General features: G+C 34.6%; 1 protein-coding gene across 2 annotated transcripts in view; it reads left to right on the top strand.

Annotated features, from left to right (window-relative positions):
* Window positions 1-24,650, top strand: part of LOC143257370 (ionotropic receptor 93a-like) — a 57,549-nt gene that overhangs the window by 22,993 nt on the left and 9,906 nt on the right. For both annotated transcript variants that reach the window (XM_076515941.1, XM_076515943.1), the window contains exons 3-10: window positions 24-281; window positions 2,594-2,811; window positions 4,736-4,894; window positions 5,221-5,373; window positions 7,165-7,383; window positions 10,620-10,726; window positions 13,365-13,455; window positions 16,463-16,618. In XM_076515941.1, the coding sequence (XP_076372056.1) occupies window positions 24-281; window positions 2,594-2,811; window positions 4,736-4,894; window positions 5,221-5,373; window positions 7,165-7,383; window positions 10,620-10,726; window positions 13,365-13,455; window positions 16,463-16,618 (1,361 nt within the window). The remainder of the gene's footprint in view (window positions 1-23; window positions 282-2,593; window positions 2,812-4,735; window positions 4,895-5,220; window positions 5,374-7,164; window positions 7,384-10,619; window positions 10,727-13,364; window positions 13,456-16,462; window positions 16,619-24,650) is intronic.

The following is a 24,650-nucleotide window of genomic DNA, read 5'->3' on the forward strand; positions in this document are numbered from 1 at the left end:
CAGGCAGTTTATTTTTGTTTCAGTTGAAAACCTTTTGGTAGCTGTTAGCATTCTTTCCTGCACGTCGACGACAGCGACCTCTAACGCCATCAGGGAGAAAGCACCAGCAACGCTACACCTTGCTATTTACTCTGGTATGTGTATTCGACCACCACAGGACCACGCTGTGGGATTTCCAGAAATGTTTCCAATCAGTGAAGTCGTTTCCCTGTTGATGGATATGCGGTTTCAAGTTTTAGACCAATGGGAGGACATTGTTATAATACACGACTCTACTATTGGTAAGAATTTATACCCACACAAAATGTCTGATAACTTTGTTTCTGGAGCATTTGTATACCTATGGCAAACTGGGTGTGGTGTTTCGAGATGTATTATTCTCACCACATTTCAAAACACCACATATAAAACAATTCTCTCCATCAATCTACAAAACCTTGCTTTATTCTTTCGACTTGCTTTTGTCCATGTACCACTTATCTATAGTATGAACACGAAACGTCTTTTGATTTGGCGTCTTTATAATGATGTTTCACCTCCCAAACAGTGATAGATAAATTTACAAAACAAACCTGTCAAAAAACAAACAAACGTATTTTCATTAGTGAGAAAATAATACAACTAATAAATAATAGCAACCAGGTTTTATTACGATTTATTTTATCACAACGTACTTACGTGTATTTGTTATTGTGTTTCCATGTTACTACATAGAATTCGCGGTACGATTTCATTGCTACTCTTTTATTTATTCTTTCTCACTGCCTATGTTCCATTCTCAACAGAGTCGGATAACACCTTGATTATTGTAACATCAGATTTTTGTTTGATAGGACCTTGAGTTTTCTTGCAATGAGGTATTTAAGTAACACATTGATTCCTCCAGTTAATCAGTAGATATATTGAAAGCCTGTTCGAAAAATACTTTTGTATAGCCCGAACAAATTGTGTAGTGTGTACAGATTTTACAAACAAAACTACCCATGTAGACTTACCGCTGTATCTTTGCAGTGAACAAACAACACAGATAAATCCACTATATATCTTTGTGCTTAACAGGAAAACGTACGATCCAGTACATTTCCAGATACAGTTGTACTAAGATGGTTTAGTTCTGCTCATATGATTTCCAAATACACAACATTCATTTGAAATGTAAATAATTTTACTGTTAAATATTTTGCGACATAATATGTCCAGCTATTAATTCCTTTGTATTAATACTACCAAAAAAAAACAACAACAACAAGAAAAACGAATTTAATTCTAATAGAAATAGTATGGTAGTGTGTATTTTTAAATATAGTTGTACCTACACTATCTGTTCTGATGTTTCACTGCTTTTTGAGCAGGAGAGGCTTTTCAGATATGTATACAAGATAAAATTCAATAACGAGACAAGGGACATCTTTACAACCAGACTGCGATTCTTATGCAGTATACCACAATTCTTAGACTACCTATATCAATGATCATTCCTAGAGTTTGTTTGTTTGGGATTTCAGATAAACCCCAAACTTGAACTTAGCATGTACAAGTATTTACTTCACTCCTTGGAATAAATAAAAGCTCGTTTTACGGGTTCTGATAGAGAAGTGGGTCTATGTAATAAAACACAAAAGATAAATGTATCTGTACGATATTTCTACATCCAGTTTCTTGTGTAAGAAATTACCTGAAATTGTCATAAAAGGCTAAGATTCTATTTTTACCTTATACTTTTTCTGAACGACTTGTTTACACGACGATTTCAAAGACGTAAAGGGAAAATCGATTCTGAAATTTCCATAATATATTTTAGATTCACTAACAGAATAGTTTACTGTAAGTCTTCACGCCTCTTTGTCCAGTTCTTTGTTGTTGGTTTTGTGTGAATTCGAAGTTTTCGTTATATCTTCAGAAAAGGCTTTGCATTGACTGAGGTGTAACAAATATGTGGCCGCCATTTCATGTTATTCATGTATTCATGTTTGTTGTTTCTGATTGTGGTTATTTTAAAGCTCTATTACTACACTTCTTTTCGATGTTTATAAGAATTGGCATAAAACATCAATTCAAATAGATATTTCAAATTGTTATCACGAAAAGGAAATGAATGGATTTTATCATTAACGGGACAGTATGTAATCACATTAATGCGTACATATGTTCGAAAGTACATAGCTGATTTTAGTTTGTTTTGTTTGTTGTTAAGCACAAAGCTACACAATGAACTATTTTTGCCGTACCTATCATGGGTATCGAAACCCGAATTTTTGCATTAAAGCATTCAGACTTGCCTTTAAGTCACTGGGGGAAACTTAAGAAAAAAATATATACATTTTCAGTTTCTATTAAGAGAAGGAGTCGAAGATAGTTCTAATAACTGTGAATTATGCTTTGTCTATCGCGGAGAATCGAACCCCGGATTTTATCATTGTTAATTCTTAAACTATTGTAGTAAACAGTATTACTCCTTTGACGCTGAGCTCGGAGTATTATTGTATTATAGTAAAGTAAATAAGGTTATTTTAAAACCGGATAAATGCTGGAAAACTAACAGGTCAAAAAGTTGTTTTATAGAAGAATATGAAATCATTTCCTTCACTTCTAGACATGCATTCTGTGGAGGTCTTGGTACGAGGAATAATGGCACCTGGCTACAACGTTCGCCCAGCTTCAGTCACCAGTTACTACGTCTGTGAAGATATGTTTTGCCCTAACTCCACTACCAAAATACATGACGTTTTAAAACCTTTCGTAAACAAAGATCAACCTCGTTACTTCTTAGTTATAGGATCCGAAACAACAATAAACTGTACTTTTTACACTGTAAGTACTTGTTTTCCTTTATTATATTTTGGGTTCGATAAATTTAAAAAAAAAATGTGTGTTCAACTGTTTTAAGCGAAACGTCCAGACAGACTTATAGGAAATAAAACGTTGCGCTTTTGCTTTCGGCTTGTGTAAGGTTACTGAGCACAGTTATGTTTCCTTGATTAACAGTTGAACAAAAAAATTATACGTGCTAAGATTATTTTAGAGCAAAACTGCGCATATTGAACGCGACTGCGCTGTGTTCACTGCGGAGATCGAAACTCTGGATCTTGGTATTATAGGCCTTTAGGCCCGGCATGACCAGATGGTTAAGGCACTCGACTTTTCGTCACACCAAACATGCTCGCCTTTTCAGCCGTGGGGGTGATAGTATGTGACAGTCAATCCCACTATTCATTGGTAAAAGAGTAGCCCAAGAGTTGGCAGGGGTGGTAGTGGTGACTAGCTGCCTTCTCTCTAGTTTTACACTGCTAAATTAAGGACGGCTGGCGCAGACAGCCGTCGTGTAGCTTTGCGTGAAACTGAAAACAAACAAAATTACAATCCTTTAAACTCCTTGGGAACAAACATTACGCGTATTAAATTTAGCTTTAAAGCAAAGCTGTGGATGGAGTTTATATGCGCTGTGTCTGCTATGGAAGTTGAGTCCCTAATCTTGGCGTTATAATCCTTTAAACTTACTATTGAGCCAAAGCTACTCTTATATCTACGCAATAACCTCATAGTACAAGCTTCGAGGCTAGAAGAGTTAAAGTTGATGGACGAATTTGAGCATGACTATCTTCTTGTTGTATTGCTAAATTGGTCACAATATGTGCGTTTGTGAACGAGCTTTACGAATAAACTTTTCTTTGACAGTTACAGCTAGAATGGTAGAAATAATATATATAAATATGTAAATAAAATAAACTAGTTAAAATAATACATGTAAATATTTATATAGAATAAACCAGTTCAAATATATGTGTAAATATATAGGTAAAATAAACCAGTTAAAATAAGATACATAAATATCCATATAAAATAAACCTGTTAAAACAATATATATAAATATGTATATAAAATAAACCAGTTAAAATATTATATATAAATATGTATATAAAATAAACTAGTTAAAATAATATATATAAATATCCATATAATATAAACCAGTTGAAATAATATATTTATAAATATGTACATAAAGTAAACCGGTTGAAAAAGCTAAAACAAGAATTTTATAAGTTCACATATCACGTGACCCAGTTTAAAAAGTTCAGATATCAAGTAAACTAGTTCAGTAAAAAAAACAGCCATTTTGAAAAGTTCACATACCAAGTGAACCAATTATTAATCAAAGACAGACGCTTTATGAAGGGTGGTTTTATCTATCTTCCTTCACTCTAGTTTATCGCTTCAAAGTTAGGAAGGGCCATGAAAAGATATGTCGGTATAATTTTACAGGGAATTTCTATACAAAGAAAAGAAACCTACGAAGTACATTGAACCATGTGTTCTTTCTTATAGCAAAGCCATATCGGTCTATCTCATAGCTTCCGTGGAAAAACAGGTGTAAGGGAATAGTTAGTTTACGTTAACTGAAGACCTGTACATTAACGCAGAATTAATGCGCTCATCCTAAACCATCAATAAAATATTCAGTTCCAGACCAGAGAGAAGACTCAGTATTCTGTGTCCACCGAGGGGAATCGAACCTCTGGTTTTAGTGTTGTAAATCCATAGACCTACCGTTGTCCCAACAGAGTACGCGTTGACTCATGTTGCAGTATAAAAGTCGTTTGTATTTTGTTTGCAGGTTCCCTTGTTTGTATTTTGTTTGCAGGTTCCCTTACATCGTGAGAAGTGAAAATCAAATGTTCACACGTCCAGTTACGTTTCTTATTACTTAACCAAATCAAGACAGTTTCTTTCGTTTCAGGCTAAAAAATTGAAACTTCTGTCGGTGCAGAAAAACTGGGTCGTGGTGGCCGTTAACGGAGAGCTTCCAACAGATATGATATCTGCTATCGACGTTCCAGCAGAAGCAAACATAGCTATTGTACACCGACAGTCGCCAGAAAATAGCACCGACTGTCCAGTGAGTTTCCTGGCACTATACAACCAAACACTATTAATCTAACATCCTAACTTTGTTTTTGTCATTTTTTCTTCTTTTTAAATGTCCGTTTTCCAGGTGACAAATAAATTTTATAATCGTTATTGGTATAATTTTTGTTGTTTCAGATTTAATGGTCAGTTGTGACTGTTCATCCAGACGGTCTGATTTTAAATAGATCTAAATAGACTACTTGCAAATACGCAACCGGAAACACATTTATATATTGAGACAAAAACACAACATGTTTGTAACATTCATTGTTTTCATTACACAACGTGATACAATTTCTTTTTTTTTTTCTATAGGAAAAAAGAAACTGCCCTCTTGATTTAGCACTGGAAACTTACATAGCAGTGGTTCAGCGTTTAATAAGTCAGAAGAATTTATCAAAACGTTTCTTCAGCGACGATACAACCGAACGTGTCAAGATGAAAAGAAGAATTATTTCTGAAATGCAGGTTTGTCTACTTTCCTTTATTCGACGGGACTCCAACATGTATATCGTGCATAATGTGGTTAGCGTATCGGGTTACAGATACGAACATCCATTATTGGAACCGAGATGAATCGCTGAACATGTTCTGTACTTTCAGTTATGACTATGACTACTAATGCCACCATTCGGTTAAAAATAACTATATATTATATAGCTGATACCTATGACCGATTACTATCCCCCCTCTCCCGATGGTCAACAGTTCTAAATTAAAGATGGTTATACCTTGAACTTCACAGAGGTCTCTGACTTGGATGTTTAACCTACGTGTTGAAGCTACCAGTCAGTGCTTATTTTCAGGGAAACTGGTGAACTTTGAAGAGCACTTTAACGTTATATTACAAGTAACTTCACCTACTGGTGATCTACATGAACATTAGTTTGATCATTATTTTTCGGGACGAAAAGTAAAAAACAACAACAACAAACAATCACACCAATCATTTTGAATCACAACTGATGATGGGAATATTTCATGACTGTCTGTATGATGTGACAATAACATTGGAATATAAAACCTACATAACTATAGGCTGGTTCATCATAACCCACAAAACTGGACAACAGGTCATTTGTGAAATGTCAAAAACTGTGATTCGTTCTTTTATAAACCCTCAAACTTACAACTGAACCACTGGAGGTCACAGATGAAACAAATGACGAAGTGGACTCTGATTTGCACTCCTAACAAAAAGTAGAACAGTCTCCTAAGCTCCATGAAATGTCCTCCAATATACATTGACTTTCTTATGAGTATTTTATTATTTATTGACTTAAACATAAGGGAGTCCGTAATCTCTATTTCAACAATGCTACATATGGTACAAGTCATATAATTCAGAGGACAAGCAGGCAGGATACGAGACCTATAATTTAAGGATTAACGGGGTTCCTTGAGTTTGTTTGATCAAGACCATTGGTTGTTATAGTTTCACAGCATCTTTCCCATGAGTAAACTCGATGGTCTTAAAGTCACTGTAGGCAATGGTTGACCCATCGTAGAAGTGCTCTGTTTGTTTGTTTTACACATTTACATGAATTGAAACAAGTTTAATTTGTGCTACCTGTTCCTGTTGTAAATTGATAGACAATCTCTAATTTGAATCATTAGAGACCAGAGGGAAGACAGAAAGTTGATAATCCCACTGTTACTAGGCTAGTCGAATAGTAGGATTTGACCGTCACTCTCATCACGCACCCGTGGACCCAAAGTGCAAAGCGTGATTTTGTGGCAAAATGAAGGAAATCCTGAAGCTTCACATTCATAGTTCGGCACGCTGACCAGAATTCCACGCTCTGCCCAGCAACACCCCAAGTTCAAAGTTCCTATATCAAACAAGTTTCCAATTATATAAGGATTATAATCTGATCCGAGACTTACTTAGATACAGAACTTCAACCAGGTTGGTAGAGTTAGATAAATACATATATGGATGAATGAACGGATAAATAGACAGAGAGATGTACAGACGAACATATAAACATATATTCTACGAAAACTGTATTTTCCCAGGAGAGTTTAAAGATAAACATATATTTTACGAGAACTATATTTTCGCAGGAGAGTTTAAAGATAAACATATATTTTACGAGAACTATATTTTTCCAGAAGAGTTTAAAGATAAACATATATTTTATGAGAACTATATTTTCCCAGGAGAGTTTAAAGATAAGCGTATATTTTACGAGAACTATATTTTTCCAGGAGAGTTTAAAGATAAACATATATTTTAAGAGAACCATATATTTCCAGGAGAGTTTAAAGGAGCAGAAAACCTGTGGAGCTTGTATCAAGTACATCGTTAGGAGCACTGCACTGGTTAGTCCATTCACCACCGAAGACGCTTCTCCCAGCGTGTTTGAACAGACAGGGGAATGGACACCTTACAGTGGTCTTAAAATGACCACTTACTTGTTCCCTGTTCTTTCTGGAGATTTCAGAGGAAAGCCAATCAAAATCGGAATCATGTCAGTAAGTTGTTTTTTAAACATAATTTCCTCGAAATGGGCCCAAAATTCGCCCGAAAGGGGTCACCTGTTTTAAGCATTTGCACTATTATACACTTGCGTGTTGTCGGTTAGTCAATCAATAGATATTACAATGACATCACATCAGGGACGCATAACGCTTCGGTTTGAACTACTGTAACGTAAGTACTATGTGCGCAAGCCATGAATCATAATGCACTATGTATACTACAACACAGTATGAAATATGAACTTCAAACAGAAGAGATAAAAATATTTCTTATTCTTAATGTTGGTACTATTTACTTTTGAAACGCTTTCCCGAGAACGTTACTTAAAAGCCGACATTTTAAACACACTTTTATAAGCAATTAATGCATCAAATTTCTTCTAGCGTTATGGGACACAAAACCCATCAATATTATAATTAACCTCGCTAATTACTGCTAAGGCTCGGCATGGAAAGGTGGGTTAAGGCGTTCGTCTGTAATCCGAGGGTCACGGGTTCAAACCCCGGTCGTACCAAATATGCTCGCCTTTCAGCCGTGGGAGCATTATAATGTGACGGTCAATCGCGCTATTCGTTGGTAAAGGAGTAGCCCAAGCGTTGGCGGGGAGTGGTGATGGCTAGCTGCTTTCCCTCTAGTCTTACACTGCAAAATTAGGGACGACTAGCGCAGATAGTTTTCGTGTAGCTTTGCGCGAAATAAAAAAAAACACACAAAAATACCGCTAAATGATTTCACTCAATTTCGCACCAATAGTAAACGGTCACAATATCAACCGGTAATTTTAACTTTCTTGTTTTTACAGGTTTCTCTCGATGAAACAACAGTTAGTAAAATAGCGCTAAAATCCGGGGTTAGATTTCCCTCAGTTGACGAAGCAGCTCGTCCAATGTGGCCTTCCTGTAAACAAATAAATATATTTCAAGACATTAGTTATTTATCATAACAATATTACAGGTAGAAGATATTCAAAATGAGGCAAAATAAATTATTATGTGAGGCCTCATAAACGGATTTGTCTTCCTAATAGTCAACAAACAAGCACGTGCCAGCGTAACAAACACGATGAAAAATATATTTATAACCTTACCATTACAGTTCGATTAGCCTAAAACATATGATAACTTCTAACATACGAAACTTTTAAATCTGTTGTATAAGACATAATTATTATTCACCGTCCTTACTTTTAGTTGTTAGAAGTTCTAAAACATGATTTACAGTCCTTACGTTTAGCTGACAGTAGTTCTGAAACATGATACAGTTCTTACGTTTAGCTGACAGTAGTTTCTACACAGTTTTAAAACACGACATACGGTCCTTAAATTTAGCTATTAGTAGTTTCAAAACAGTTTTAAAACTTGATATGCGGTCCTTACATTTAGCTGTTAGTATTCTCTATATAGATTTCAAACATGATATACGGTCCTTACATTTAGTTGTTAGTAGTTTCCATAGAGTTTTAAAACATGATATGCAGTCCTTACAATTAGCTGCTTCTAGTTTTATAGAGTTTTAAAACATAACATACGGTAATTACATTTAGTTGTTAGTAGTTTCTATGCAGCGTTAAAATATAATATGCGGTCCTTATAATTAGCTGCTTGTAGTTTCTATACAGTTTTAAAACATAATATACGACAATAACATTTAGTTGTTAGTAGTTTCTATAGAATTTAAAGCATAATATACGGTCCTTACATTTAGCTGCTGTTCATTTCTATATTTTCAAACATAATATGTGGTCCTTACGTTCAGCTAGTAGTAGTTTCTATAACATGATATGCGGTCCTTACATTTAGCTGCTAGTAGTTTCTATAGAGTTTCAGAATATGATATACAGTCCTTACATTTAGTTGTTAGTCGTTTGTATACAGTTTTAAAACATGATATGCGGTCCTTACATTTAGCTGTTAGTAGTTTCTATACAGGTTTGAAACATTATATGCGGTTCTTACACTTAGCTGCTTGTAGTTTCTATACAGTTTTAAAACATAATATACGGTAATTACATTTAGTTGTTAGTAGTTTCTATAGAGTTTTAAAGCATAATATACGGTCCTTACATTTAGCTGTTTGTGGTTTCTATGCAGTGTTAAACATAATATATGGTCCTTACATTTTGTTGTTAGTAGTTTCTTTGCAGTTTTGAAACACTAAGCCTAATTCTAATTTTGTGTTCTCTTCAGTTCTTTCTCTGGACGACTTAAAGAAAAAACAGTTTTTGAGCTTTCGCTTTCTAACCTTACAAAAATAATAACTAAAACACTTATCACTTGTATATGCAAATTACTGACTTATTCGGATCATTCCTCGGAAGGCCCTAGTGTGGCCAGGTGGTTAGGACGCTCGACGCGTAATCCGAGTGTCGCGGATTCGTATTCCTGTCACACCAAACATGCTAGCTCTTTGAACCGTGGGCGCGTTATATGTGATGATCAATCCCACTATTATTTGGCAAAAGGGTAGCCCAAGTTTTGGCGGTGGGTGATGATGACTAGGTGTCTTCCTTCTAGTCTTACACTACTAACTTAGGGACGGCTAGCGGAGATGGCTCTCGTGTAGCTTTGCACGAAAACAAACTTTCCCTAGAGGGAAAAATAGAAATTATTAAAGAACTACATCGTTCTCTATTGAAAAATAAAAATTAAAATATACTACACGTTCTAAGACGGAAAACCCATTGAAGAAAAAACGTCCTGATCAAAAGACTTGGCAGTCTTTTCTTGAAAGACACAGAGAAACAAAGTTAACAAATACGTTCTGCATTTTGAGTGTGTGTGTTTTGTGTGTTTTTCTTTTAGCAAAGCCACAAAGGCTATCTGCTCAGCCCACCGAGGGGAATCGAACCCCTGATTTTAGCGTTGTAAATCCGGAAACATACCGCTGTACTAACGGGGGGCTCTGCATTTTGAAACAGTGCATTTACTACAAGAATCACGGTCAAACCTTAACATTCGGTTAAACATGAGAGGGCTGTGTAAATTATACAAGAGAAGCTTATTAAAGATACGGCAGTGGCTCAATTAACTACATTTCATCTTTAATCCAAAATTAGGGGTGGATATGTGCAGATAGTTGTTTGAATAACTTTGTCTATAAGCTTTAAAATTAAAAAACAAAATAAAAATGCACTAATTAACTAGAAATTCTATCTATTAAATACGTTTTCATAAAAACAAATAGAATTTTACCGATTTCGAAAATTGTCACGTTTTTTTCTTACCGCCAGAGGCCGCCAATGGCGAATGTGACCTATAATTCAAAAACAGGGAAATACGAAGCGAAAGGAATTGCTGTGGACTTAATACGAGAGTTATCAAAGACTATGAATTTCACGTAAGTACTAAATGAATATTATCCAAAACTGCTATATTTTCCTCACCTCTATATCTTGCTATACTAACGTTTACAGAACTAAGAAATGTAGGGGGCATGGTTATTATTAACAGATAAAACGATTATTTGGCCCAATTCACCTATTGGATCCTGTTATTATTAGTCGCGGCAGAGCGACGCATAGAAATAGCTTTGTTCTCTTATGTGTGTGTGTGTGTTTTTTAAAATACAAACTTTTAGCGCATATCTCAATCGCTCGAACGATGTGAGATCCAATTACAGGCGCGGCCCTTGAAGGTTCCCTTGTCTTTTTACGTACGTTGATTTTTGTTTTTTTTTTACTGAGTGTCTAACACCAAATTTTATGTGGTTTTTATAAAGATTTCTTCCATGGCAATTTGAATTTCCTCGGAACCAATGACTAATTTTTATATCATTCTGTTCCATTGCGGTGGAAGCATTTTGAGTTAATGTGTTACAATCAATTGACAGAAAGAGATTGGGCTCTAAGTAGGTCATCAGGAGCTTAAAGACAAATAAAGCTAGGCTTTAATAAACAAGATTAAAACATTGGAATGAAAATATTATATACGAGGGCTGTTCAAAAAATACACGGACTGACGTCATAAAACAAAATGTACTTTATTTAGAAGTTACAGGTCTGGGACCCCTTCAAAGTACTCTCCTCCCCAACGCACACACTTATCCCAACGGTGTTTCCACTTGTTGAAACAGTCCTGGTACGCTTCTTTTGTAATATCTTCCAGCTCCTTCGTCGCATTTGCCTTAATCTCGGGAATGGTCTCAAATCTTCTTCCTTTCAAGGGTCTTTTGAGTTTGGGGAACAAGAAAATATCTAAAGGAGCAAGGTCAGGTGAGTAGGGGGGTGGGAAAGAACAGTGATCGAGTGTTTGGCCAACAACTCACGAGTTCTGAGGCGCAAATTTCGCAGCAATGCGGTGCATCTTCAATTTTTCGGTCAAAACCTCGTAACAAGATCCAACTAATATCCCACACTCTTCAGCAAGCTCCCTGACAGTCAGACGTCGATTTGCTCGCACCAGGGTGTTGATTTTGTCGACATGTGGGTCGTCAGTTGACGTGGAAGGACGACCAGGACGCTCATCATCTTCAATGGACTGTCGAAACATGCCGTACGCTTCATAGCAACATCACCGTAAGCCGTGTTAAGCATAGCAAAAGTTTCAGTCGCAGAGTTTCCAAGTTTAACACAAATTTTCACAGTGAGTCGTTGCTCCTTCAGGTCATTCATTCTGAAATCCGCCAAACGAAAAAATCGCACTTCACTTAAAACCGCGTAGCTAATACACAAATGAAGATATCTGCAATCGGGAAATGGCGTCGTAATCAGCTGATCTGTGCAAACCTAGCGACACCAGGCGGATTCCCCTGGAACCAACTGGAGCCGCGCAATTCAAACAGTCCGCGTATTTTTTGAACAGCCCTCGTAGAAACATATATATATATATATATCATACAAAATTTTACCAACAACTTTACATCCAACAAGAACATTAAGATTATGAAACCTTCTAATCGAAGACTTTATCAAAACTTTGATCTTCATTATGGCTTTGACATTTTCAACTTACTATTGACCCTCGATCTTACTCATTAGGTCTCGTGAAGTAAACACTGAACACAGGGCTTCAGTGAGTCAGGGCCCCGGCATGGCCAAGTGGGTTAAGGCGTTCGACTCGTAATCTGAGGGTCGCCGGTTCGAATCCCGGTTACACCAAACGTGCTCGCTCTTTCAGCCGTGGGGCATTATATGTGACGGTCAATCCCACTATTCGTTGGTAAAAGAGTAGCTCAAGAGTTGGCGGTGGGTGGTGATGACTAGCTGCCTACTCTCTAGTCTTACACTGCTAAATTAAGGACAGATAGCATAGATAGTCCTCGTGTAGCTTTGCCCGAAATTCAAAAACATCTTTTTCTTAAGAGAGAAGTTTCGAATTGTTGAAATTTCTCGAGCTCCAGAGAAGACTCATTCCATTTATTTAAGTATTTCTCTTTTAGAATTACGAACAATTGTTTATAAATATTATAGTTAGATTAGAGATAATTAACAGAAATAATATCCCCCCCAAAAAGATCACATATCTTTTCTCTTGCAAATAAGAACAGTATTGCCCTCTAGTGGTAATTTAAAATTAAAAGAGGCTTAGTAAATAAATTCAATATTCCAAAAATTAATTTCGAAGTCTAAGTTCAAGGAAGACCCATTTTAATCTACTCTTTGACCAGCGTAACCCTGACACAGGTTAACCAAACAGAAGTAAGCTGGGCCTATATCATAGTGAAAAATATTAATCATGTTGAAAAGCTTGTTAAATAATGTGCAAAAAAGGAAAGTGATTGGCAGTTTCTGTAATGAAACACATGGTATGAAAATATTCCAACCAAAGTGCGTTTTAAAATTAGGCCCAAAACTTTAAAAACAAAGTAAAAGGTTGTTCCGCGTAATAAAATGAGAAACAGAAGAGGCGATTGAGGGAGCTGTCGGTGGACATTAATAAGATGTTATTTATTTGGCTATATAAGAACTGTTTAGACCATTCAGTTCTATGTGTTGTTGTTGGGTGTGTGTATGTGTGTTTTTTTTCTTTTTCTCTAGATATGAGTGGAAACCACCAGTCATTGACGAACATGGAATACAAGGAAGGAATGGAAGATGGACAGGCCTTATTGGAATGTTGTTAGAAAATGTAAGTTACCTATTTAAGAATCCATTATGTGTAGTGTGTAAACAATATGTAAGGTAGTGCCTTACACATTACGCCCCTGAAAAGGCCTAATTCTGACCGTAAAGAATGTTGTCCATACAACTGGTGATATAAATAGCACCTAGACCTTTACTATGTCTTAATATCCCAGATGGGCTGAGAATATTCACAGATAGCCCTCGAGTAGCTTTGCGCGAAATTCAAAAAAACATTGATAGTATGTTTGTCATCTTAGAGTAATTGTCTTTACGTATTTCCTTTCGCGTAAATGGACTTTACAATCACATCGTAAAATAGGGGGTTATCCACCGTTCTACACAAGCAATAATTAACAATTATCAGTATTTGTATCTCGGGTTATTGATACCTCCTCTCATTCTGTTATTGCATGACTATTTTAATAATAGTTCCATTCAACAAGTACAATAAACAGATGAAACCTTAAACTTACGAAACGTAAGTTTTACATAAATACAACAAGAAAAATAAGCAATGAACCTAGAAAATGAAACTGATACGACACGTAAGATAAAAATTAGGGAAAATAAGATTCGTATGTTTTATTCTGTATTTATATTTTTTACTATTTTATGGCAAAACCATTAAAGCTGAATTATTAAGGCACTCGACTAGTAATATGAGGGTCGCGGGTTCGAATCCTCGTCACACCAAACATGCTCCCCCTTTCAGCCGATGGGGCGTTATAATGTGACGATAAATCCCATTATTCGTTGGTAAAAGAGTAGCCCAAGAGTTGGCGGTGGGTGGTGATGACTAGTTGCCTTCCCTCTAGTCTTACACTGCTAAATTAAGGACGGCTAGCACAGATAACTTTCGTGTAGTTTTACGCAAAATTAAAAAACAACAACTAAACGCTAAAGCCTCTAATTTTAAACTATTGACCAGAGGAAAGAACCCCGCCTCCCCCAAAAATAAACATTAACTCTCACTATTATAACATACCCAGAGCTTAACGTCCAGGAAATAATTTGTGATTTATCACGAATTTCGATCCTGACTCAGCAGAAGTAAGATTTATATATCTAATGATAAAATTACACATTGAATTCATTTAAGATGGAATTTTAACTTCTTAGAGTGAAGGTGTGTGAGGCGGAGTTGTTTCCACTTCCCAACAATATATTTCTTGTTTGTTTGTTTTTTTCCTTATTATTGGTGTTTCTCTAAAAGTGACCTGATATAAAAATATCGCAAAACATAAATTACATTTAAAATAACATGTGAATAAAATAAATTTATATCATATAAACTTTGATAGGATAAAAAACTTTAAAAATAATATATAATAAAAGCAGTATTTAAATAATAAATTAAAATTTAAAATTGAACCAAATAAAGTGGAATTATATTTACTGAGTCGTTTAGGAAGTGTTTTTTTTTATTTTTCAATTTTGTAATAAAAATAAATATGTTATTCTGTGATAATACTTTTGTACTGATACGTTTTAATCTTTATATAATTGTGGGCTTATAAGATAGCTTAGGTAGGACACTAATGGGTGTGTTGATGATACGACCTGGTTGCTGAATTCATTGAAAAAAAATTAAGAAACCTCTATTAGGACCGCGCTCCTGCAAGAAATCACAGTGGAACAAAATCTTTCTAAATATATAAAACATTATTAAAATCCCTGAAACTACCAAATCTTAAGACGAACTCATTACAGCTTACGAAACTTTATTATCTCAACGAAACGTTACGTAGGAAAAAGCCAATAAAGACAACTTCTCTACCATGATATACATACGGTTAACGATATGTAGAAATTAGTTATTAATTCTAACTAAATTACTTCAAAGTTAATTAATGCACTTTTACTAATTTCGTCACAGTAGAAATAAAACTTCTAGCCGTATAACGGTTCTTTCTCTGCACAAACTTCAGAGGGCACTGATTGTAAACTAGTAGCTGAATGCACTAACGGCTTTCGAGCTTGTATCTCAGAAAGGCTGGTATGGGTATTAACACTTTTATTGATAAGGAGAGATTGTTTGGTTTGTTTTGAATTTCGCGCAAAGCTACACAAGGGCTATCTGCGCTAACCGTTCCCAATTTAGCAGTATAAGACTGAAGGGAGGGCGGGTAGTTAGTCATCACCACCCACCGCCAACTATTAGGCTACTCTTTTACCAACGAATAGTGGGTTTGATCGTCACAATATAAAGCCTCCGCGGTTGAAAGGGCGAGCATATTTGGTGCAACGGGGATTTGAATCCGCGACCCTCAAATTACGAGCCGAACGCTTTAATCCACCTGGCCATGCCTGGCCAAAAGGAAGAACAACGTTTCGACCTTCCTAGGTCATTTTCATGTTAAGATGACCTAGGAAGGTCGAAACGATGTTCTCTCCTTATCAATAAAAGTGTTAATAGCCATGCTAGCCATTCTGAGATACATTTTTATTTCAAGTGAGTTTCTCGTCATCAAGGCTTACGAGCTTATAGCGAATGGAGAATTTTATCGTGGGGCTTTTAAACTTGAGTTTTAGTAAATCGAATTATCTTGAACTTGAGTTTTAGTTCTTAAAGATAAATATAAGAAAAAAACTAACCATTCTATTAAAAAAAACAACAATACTAAATCAACTGTTATGTTGCGGAATATATCACGTTGTAACCAAAAGTGGTAAAGGTAGCGCCACCTATCCAATTATATAAAGTAATTAAAAGATTCATCAAAAATCGATATACTTAAAGTATTAATACAAGTCAAACGATAAAGACCCTAGCGGTGTTCTTTATCACGTTTTTTTTAATGATAGTTTCAATCCTCGTTTCGTCTCGAGCTTCACGTGGATTTTTCTACAGAGTGACATTAGGCACTTTGTGCTTCATATGAATTCCTAACTTTAACATTTCAGAAAAGTGTTTTTTAACCTTAATTCCCATCATAAGTGTTGTCATATATTTTAAAAAATTAATACTTTTATTATCATTTATATATTCTGTTTTCTTATTTTCCTGGTAGGAAATCGAATTTGCAGCGATGTCGTTTTATCAAACACCTGAACGTTTGAGTGTTGTGAATTTTACCTATGCAATAGATGAAAATCCTTACATAATGTTGGTTCGGCGACCATCTCAAGACAACAGTATGCTCTTTCTGGCTCCTTTCACTTGGGATGTAAGTGTTTTCTTTATAGGAAGAGAGAAATGTATCACGAACTTTCTCGCACGACAAATATTGAACAGGTCATGTTGTTGTTACCAGAATCAAATCTCTTACTGAGAAGCTTTTCGCTTAATGCCAGAACTCATCAGTCGAGTTGGATTATGAAACAAAAGATGGATTTAAATTACTATTTTTACAGAATTCAGATTTTGAAGGCGATAGACAAATTAAGATGATAAAAAACACTTATGAAATCATATTGATTTTTATAATAATTTTATAATGTAATAATATTATAATATTAATTATAATAGCTTCGCCGAATTTCGTCGTTAAAATTGTCGTTTTTACACATTATATTTACAACTCTAAAATCAGGGGTTCGATTCCCCTCGGTGGACTCAGTAGATAGCTCGGTGTGGCTTTGTGATAAGAAAACACACACTCACCAAACAATTACTGCTTGTTTTCTTTTCGTTTCTTTAATTTACCACCAGGTAGATCAGAGAGCAATTTAAACACGTTCTTGTTTCTTTTGAATTTCGCACAAAGTTAATCGAAAAATACTTACGCGAGCTGTCCATAATTTTGAAGCGATATTCTAGAGAGAAGACAGCTAGTGAAAAAACACTTTCCGTTAACTCTTCGGCTACTCTTTACAAACGAATAATGGAATTGATTATTACGCTATAACCCTCCCACAATTGAAAAGACGAGTGTTTGTTACTAGAATTCGAACCACGGACTCGCAGATTGCGTCTGTAATGCCTGAAGCTCGGATTATCGTTCCAAAAGTGGCGGTAAATTCGGTTTCTATGTGACTAAAGTGAATAATGATAAAAAAGACTTTACTTAAAATTGAAAATTTTTAAAAAATCTAAACTCCTACAAAATAATATTCTTGTTGTTTGTTTGTGAGACATTAAACAGCAGACTGGCTCCGCGCTTTGGACTCGTAGTCACGAATTCAGTCCAGTCTGCGACATGCTGTTGTGTCCTCGACTACGACACTTGTCGGTAAGCTTTCTGAACACCAACTCTCTTCTTTGAGAGACCGCTTCCTTTCGTCACCTCTCTGCTTCGGCCTCACATTTTTGAATACGAGGCTGTAAAGGAAAGAACATCCAAATTCATCGCAATGAAACAAATCCAATGTTCCATGACAAACTTATTCTGATCTTAAACACCCCAAATTGAGGCAGAACGCTTCTAGCGCCATCTCAGCTAAACTAAATAGTTGCCGTAGTTTTTGGGTTGGTTCTACGGTCCAGCTTGTAGTTGAGGATTAAGATGTGATGGACATGCATCTCTTCATGTCATTGCAGTCGGAGGTCAAAAGCATCGCCTTACGTGAAGGCACAGCAGGGATTTAACTAAGCCCTATAGCCTGTGGGGGAGGAGAGGATAGAACTGTTGTAACCTGTGAGTCGCACGTTCGAAAAACGTCGCCTATCATGCTTACCTTCTCAGCAATGGGGATGTTACAATGTGACGATCGATTCTACTATGTACAGGAAAAGAGTAGCCTAGGAGATGACGGCGCGTGTTGTTCAATTCCGGCCTTCTCATTATTGTATCACTCAAAAGAGCTAGCTCTGAAAACTCGAAAGCCGCTTTAAGTGGAAATTCAACAAATAACATCTGGTATGAACAACAAACCCAACATGAGTTAACAGTAAGTTTATGGACATAAAGTGCTGAAATCTGGGGTTCGACTCTTGCTGGTAGAGAAGCAAACGACAGCTCATTGTGTTTAAAACAAACCAAACATACTACTACTAACACCATCACCTTGAAAAACGTTTCGTATTCTTGACGTTTTGCTATTTCGTTTCGTCTAAAATACACTATCTCTTGTTTAATAATCTTGCTTTTCTGACGAAGCCATCACTATGAAACAAACCTACACTGTGATATATTCCTAGAGTGTACAAACCAAACAGACCTTCACTCTGATATATTTATATAGTGTACAAAACAAAAAACCTACACAGTGATATATTCCTATAGCGTACAAAACAAAAAACCTACACTGTGATATATTCCTATAGTGTACAAAAAACAAACCTACACTCTTATATATTCCCATAGCGTACAAAACAAACAAACCTACACTCTTACATATTCCTATAGCGAACAAAACAAACAAACCTAGATTGTCATATATTCCTATAGCGTACAAAACGATCAAAGCAACACAGTGATATATTCCTATAGCGTAGAAAACAAACAAATCTACACTGTGACATATTCCTATTGCGTTCAAAACAAATAAACCTACACTCTGATATGTTCCTATAGTGTGCAAAACAAAAATCTTACACAGTGATATATTCTTAAAGCGTAGGAAACAAACAAACCTACACTTTGTTATATTCCTATAGCGTACAAAATAAACAAATCTACACTGTGAAATATTCCCATAGAGTACAAAAAAACAAATCTACACTGTGATATATTCCAATAGCATACAAAACTATAAAACCAATACTCTCGTATATTCCTATAGCGTACAAAACAAAACAAACCTACACTCTTATATACTCCTATAGCGTACAAAAAAAGAAACCAACACTCTGATATATTCCTATAGCGTACAAATCAAACAAACCTGCACTGTGATATATTCCTATAGTGTACAAAACAAACAAACCTACACACTTATATTTTCCTACAGCGTGAAACAAACCTACAGTGTGATATATTCCTATGGCGTACAAAACAAACAAACCTACACTGTGATATATTCCTATAGCGTATAAACAAACAAACCTACACTCTTATATTTTCCTACAGCGTGCAAACAATCAAACCTATACTCTTATATATTCCTTTAAAGTACAAAACAAACAAACCCACACAGTGATATCTAACTATAGCGTGCAAAACAAACCTACACTGTGATATATTCCTATGGCGTACAAAACAAACAAACCTACACTGTGATATATTCCTATAGCGTATAAACAAACAAACCTACACTCTTATATTTTCCTACAGCGTGCAAACAATCAAACCTATACTCTTATATATTCCTTTAAAGTAAAAACAAACAAACCCACACAGTGATATATAACTATAGCGTGCAAAACAAACCTACACTGTGATATATTCCTATGGCGTACAAAAGAAACAAACCTACACTGTGATATATTCTTATAGCGTATATACAAACAAACCTACACTCTTATATTTTCCTACAGCGTATAAACAAACAAACCTACACTCTTATATTTTCCTACATCGTGCAAACAATCAAACCTATACTCTTATATATTCATTTAAAGTACAAAACAAACAAACCCACACAGTGATATATAACTATAGCGTGCAAAACACACCTACACTGTGACACATTCTTATGGCGTGCAAAACAAACAAACATACACTCTGATATATTCCTATAGCGTACAAAACAAACAAATCTAAACTGTGATATATTCCTATAGTGTTCAAAACAAACAAACAAACCTACACTCTTATATAATCCTATAGCGTAGAAAGAACAAACCTACACTCTTATATTTTCCTATAGCGTGCAAAACAAACAAACCTACACTTATATATACCTATAGCGTACAAACAAACAAACCTACACTCTTATATATTCCTATAACGTGCAAACAAACAATCCTAAACTCTTATATATTCCTATAGAGTACAAAACAAACAAACCTACCTGTGGTATATTACTATAGCGTACGAAAAAAACAAACCTACACTGTGATATATTCCTACAGCGTACAAATCAAACAAATCTACACTCTCATATTTTCATATAGCGTACAAAACAAACAAACCTACACACATATATTTCTATAGCGTATAAAAACAAACACACCTACACTCTTATATATTCCTATAGCGTGCAAACAAACAAACCTACACTCTTATATATTCCTATAACGTGCAAACAAACAATCCTAAACTCTTATATATTCCTATAGAGTACAAAACAAACAAACCAACCTGTGGTATATTACTATAGCGTACAAAAAAACAAACCTACACTGTGATATATTCCTACAGCGTACAAATCAAACAAACCTACACTCTCATATTTTCATATAGCGTACAAAACAAACAAACCTACACATATATATATCTATAGCGTATAAAAACAAACACACCTACACTCTTATATATTCCTATAACGTGCAAACAAACAATCCTAAACTCTTATATATTCTTATAGAGTTCAAAACAAACAAACCTACACAGTGATATATTACTATAGCGTAGAAAACAAATAAACCTACAATGTGATATATTCCTATGGTGTACAAAACAAACAAACATATACTGTGATATATTACTATAGCGTACAAACAAAGAAATCTAACTCTTATATATTCCTATAGAGTACAAAACAAACAAACCTACCCTGTGATATATTCCTATAGCGTAAAAAGAACAAACCTACACTCTTATATATTTCTATAGCGTACAAACAAACAAACCTAAACTTTTATATATTACTATAGTGTACAAAACAAACAAACCAACACTCTGATATATTCCTATAGCTTATATATTCCTATAGTGTACAAAAAAAACAAATTTTCACTCTTATATATTCCTATAGCCTGCAAAACAAACACACCTACACTGTGATATATACCTATAGCGTATAAAACAAACAAATCTAAACTGATATATATTTCTATAGTGTTCAAAACAAACAAACAAACCTACACTCTTATATAATCCTATAGCGTGCAAAAGAAACAAACCTAAATCTTATATGTTCCTATAAAGAACAGAACAAACAAATCTACACTGTGTCATATTCCTATAGTTTCCAAACAAACCTACACTGTGTCATATTCCTATAGTTTCCAAACAAACAAACCTACTCTCTGATATATTCTTAGAGCGCACAAATTAAAAAACCTACACACTTATATATTCCTATAGCGTATAAAAACAAACACACCTACACTCTGATATATTCCTATAGAGTAAAAACAAACAAACCTACACTCTGATATATTCCTATAATGTACATAAAAACAAACCTACACTCTTATATATTCCTATAGCGCACAAAACAAACAAACCTACACTCTTATATATTCCTATAGCGTAAAAAACAAACAAACCTACACTGTGATATATTCCTATAGCGTATAAACAAACAAACCTACACTCTTATATTTTCCTATAGCGCACAAAACAAACAAACCTACACTCTTATATATTCCTATAGCGTAAAAAACAAACAAACCTACACTGTGATATATTCCTATAGCGTATAAACAAACAAACCTACACTCTTATATTTTCCTATAGCGTACAAACAAACAAACTTACACTCTTATATATTCCTATAGCGTTCAAAAAATCATACCTAAACTCTTATATATTCCTTTAAAGTACAAACCAAACAAACCCACACAGAGATATATTATTATAGCGTGCAAAATAACCCTACACTGTGATATATTTCCATAGCGTACAAAACAACCAAACATACACTCTGATATATTCCTATAGCGTACAAAACAAACAAGCCCACATTTTAATATATTCCTATAGCGTACAAAGAACAAACCTACACTCTTATATATTCCTATAGCGTGCAAAACGAACAAACCTACACTGTGATATATTTTATGGCGTACAAAAGAAACAAACCTTCACTGTGATATATTCCTATAGCGTATAAACAAACAAACTTACACTCTTATATTTTTCTAGAGCGTACAAGCAATCAAACCTAAACTCTTATATATTCCTATAGCGTACAAAACAAACAAACCTACACTATGTTATATTACTATAGCGTACAAAACAAATAAACCTACACTCTGATATATTCTTATTGTGTACAAAACAAACAAACCTACACAGTGATATATTTCTGTAGTTTACAAAAAAAATCTTATATATTTTTATATATTTATATATTTTGATACCGTAGAAAACAAACAAACCTACACTGTTATATAATCCTATAGCGTACAAAACAAACCCATACTCTGATATATTCCTATAGAGTAGAAAACCAACAAACCTACTCTCTGATATATTCTTACAGCGCACAAATCGAACAAACCTACACTCTGATATATTCATATAGCGTACAAAACAAATAAACCTGCACTCTGATATATTCCTATAGTGTACAAAAGAAACAAACCTACACACTTATATATTCCTATAGTGTACATAAAAACAAACCTACACTCTTATATATTCCTATAGAGTACAAAACAAACAAATTTTCACTCTTATATATTCCTATAGCGTACAAAACAAACAAACCTACACTGTGATATATTCCTATGGCGTACAAAACAAACAAATCTACACTGATATATTCCTATAGTGTACAAAACAAACAAACAAACCTACACTCTTATATATTTTTATAGCGTGCAAAACAAACAAACCTACACTGTGATATATTCCAATAGTGTCTAAAACATACAATCCTACACTGTGATATATTCATATAGCGTACAAAACAAACAAACCTACACAGTGATTGTGATATATTCGTATTGTGTACAAAACAAACAAACCTAAACATGATATATTTCCATAGCGTACAAAACAAACAAACCTTCACTGTGATATATTCCTATAGAGTGAAAAGCAAACAAACCTACACTGTGATATATTCCTCTATCGTACAAAACAAACAAACCTACACTGTGATATATTCCTGTAGCGTACAAACAAACACACCTACACTCTTATATATTCCTATAGCGTACAAAAAAACTAACCTGAACTTATATATATTCCTATAGAGTATAAAACAAACAAATCTACACTGTGACATATTCCTATAATTTCCATACAAACAAACCTACACTCTGATATATTCTTATTGTGTACAAAACAAACAAACCTACACAGTGATATATTTCTACAGTGTACAAAACAAACAAACCAACACTGTGATATATACCTATAGTGTGCAAAACAAAAAACCTACATAGTGATATATTCCTATAGTGTTCAAAACAAACCAACCTACACTCTTATATATTCCTATAGTGTACAAACAAACAGACCTAAACTCTTATATATTTCTATAGTGTGCAAAACAAAAATATTACACAGTGATATATTCTTATCGCGTAGAAAACAAACAAACCTACACTGTGTTATATTCCTGTAGCGAACAAAATAAACAATTCTACACTGTGATATATTCCGATAGCGTACAAAACAAATAAACCAATATTCTTGTATATTCCTATAGCGTACAAAACAAACAAACCTACTCTTATATATTTATGATACCTACACTCCTATAGTGTACAAAACAAACAAACCTACACTCTTATATATTCCTATAGCGCGTATAAAAAGAACAAACCTACACTCTTATATATTCCTATAGCGTAAAAAGAACAAACCTACACTCTTATATATTCCTATAGCGTACAAAACAAACACACCTACACTCTTATATATTCCTATAGCGTGCAAAACAAACAAACCTACACTGTGAGATATTCCTATGGCGTATAAACAAACAAACCTACACTCTTATATTTTCCTATAGCGTACAAACAATCAAACCTAAACTCTTATATATTCCTTTAAAGTACAAAACAAACAAACCCACACAGTGATATGTTACTATAGCGTGCAAAACAAACCTACACTGTGATATATTCTTATGGTGTAGAAAACAAACAAACCTGCACTGTGATATATTACTATAGCTTAAATACAAACAAACCCACACTCTTATATATTCCTATAGCGTACGAAGAACAAACCTACACTCTTATATATTTCATATAGCGTACAAACAAACAAACCTAAACTGTTATATATTGCTACAGCGTTCAAAACAAACAAAGCTACACTGTGATATATTCTTATAGTGTCCATTAAATTCAATTCTAACTCAAAAGTTTTTTGCAACACTTAAATTTCATGACGTATTCAAGTGTCTGGGTTGTAAATTGAAGAATTTAAGGTCAGCGACCAGTTGCTTCACAAGTTGTTCCGTATTTTGTGGCTAATGGTGCGTTATAAGAGTGACGGTGAAAACCATTTATTAGATCAGACGAGAGTA

The sequence above is a fragment of the Tachypleus tridentatus genome, chromosome 7, assembly GCF_004210375.1.
Source record: "Tachypleus tridentatus isolate NWPU-2018 chromosome 7, ASM421037v1, whole genome shotgun sequence".
In the NCBI taxonomy this organism is placed as follows: domain Eukaryota; kingdom Metazoa; phylum Arthropoda; class Merostomata; order Xiphosura; family Limulidae; genus Tachypleus; species Tachypleus tridentatus.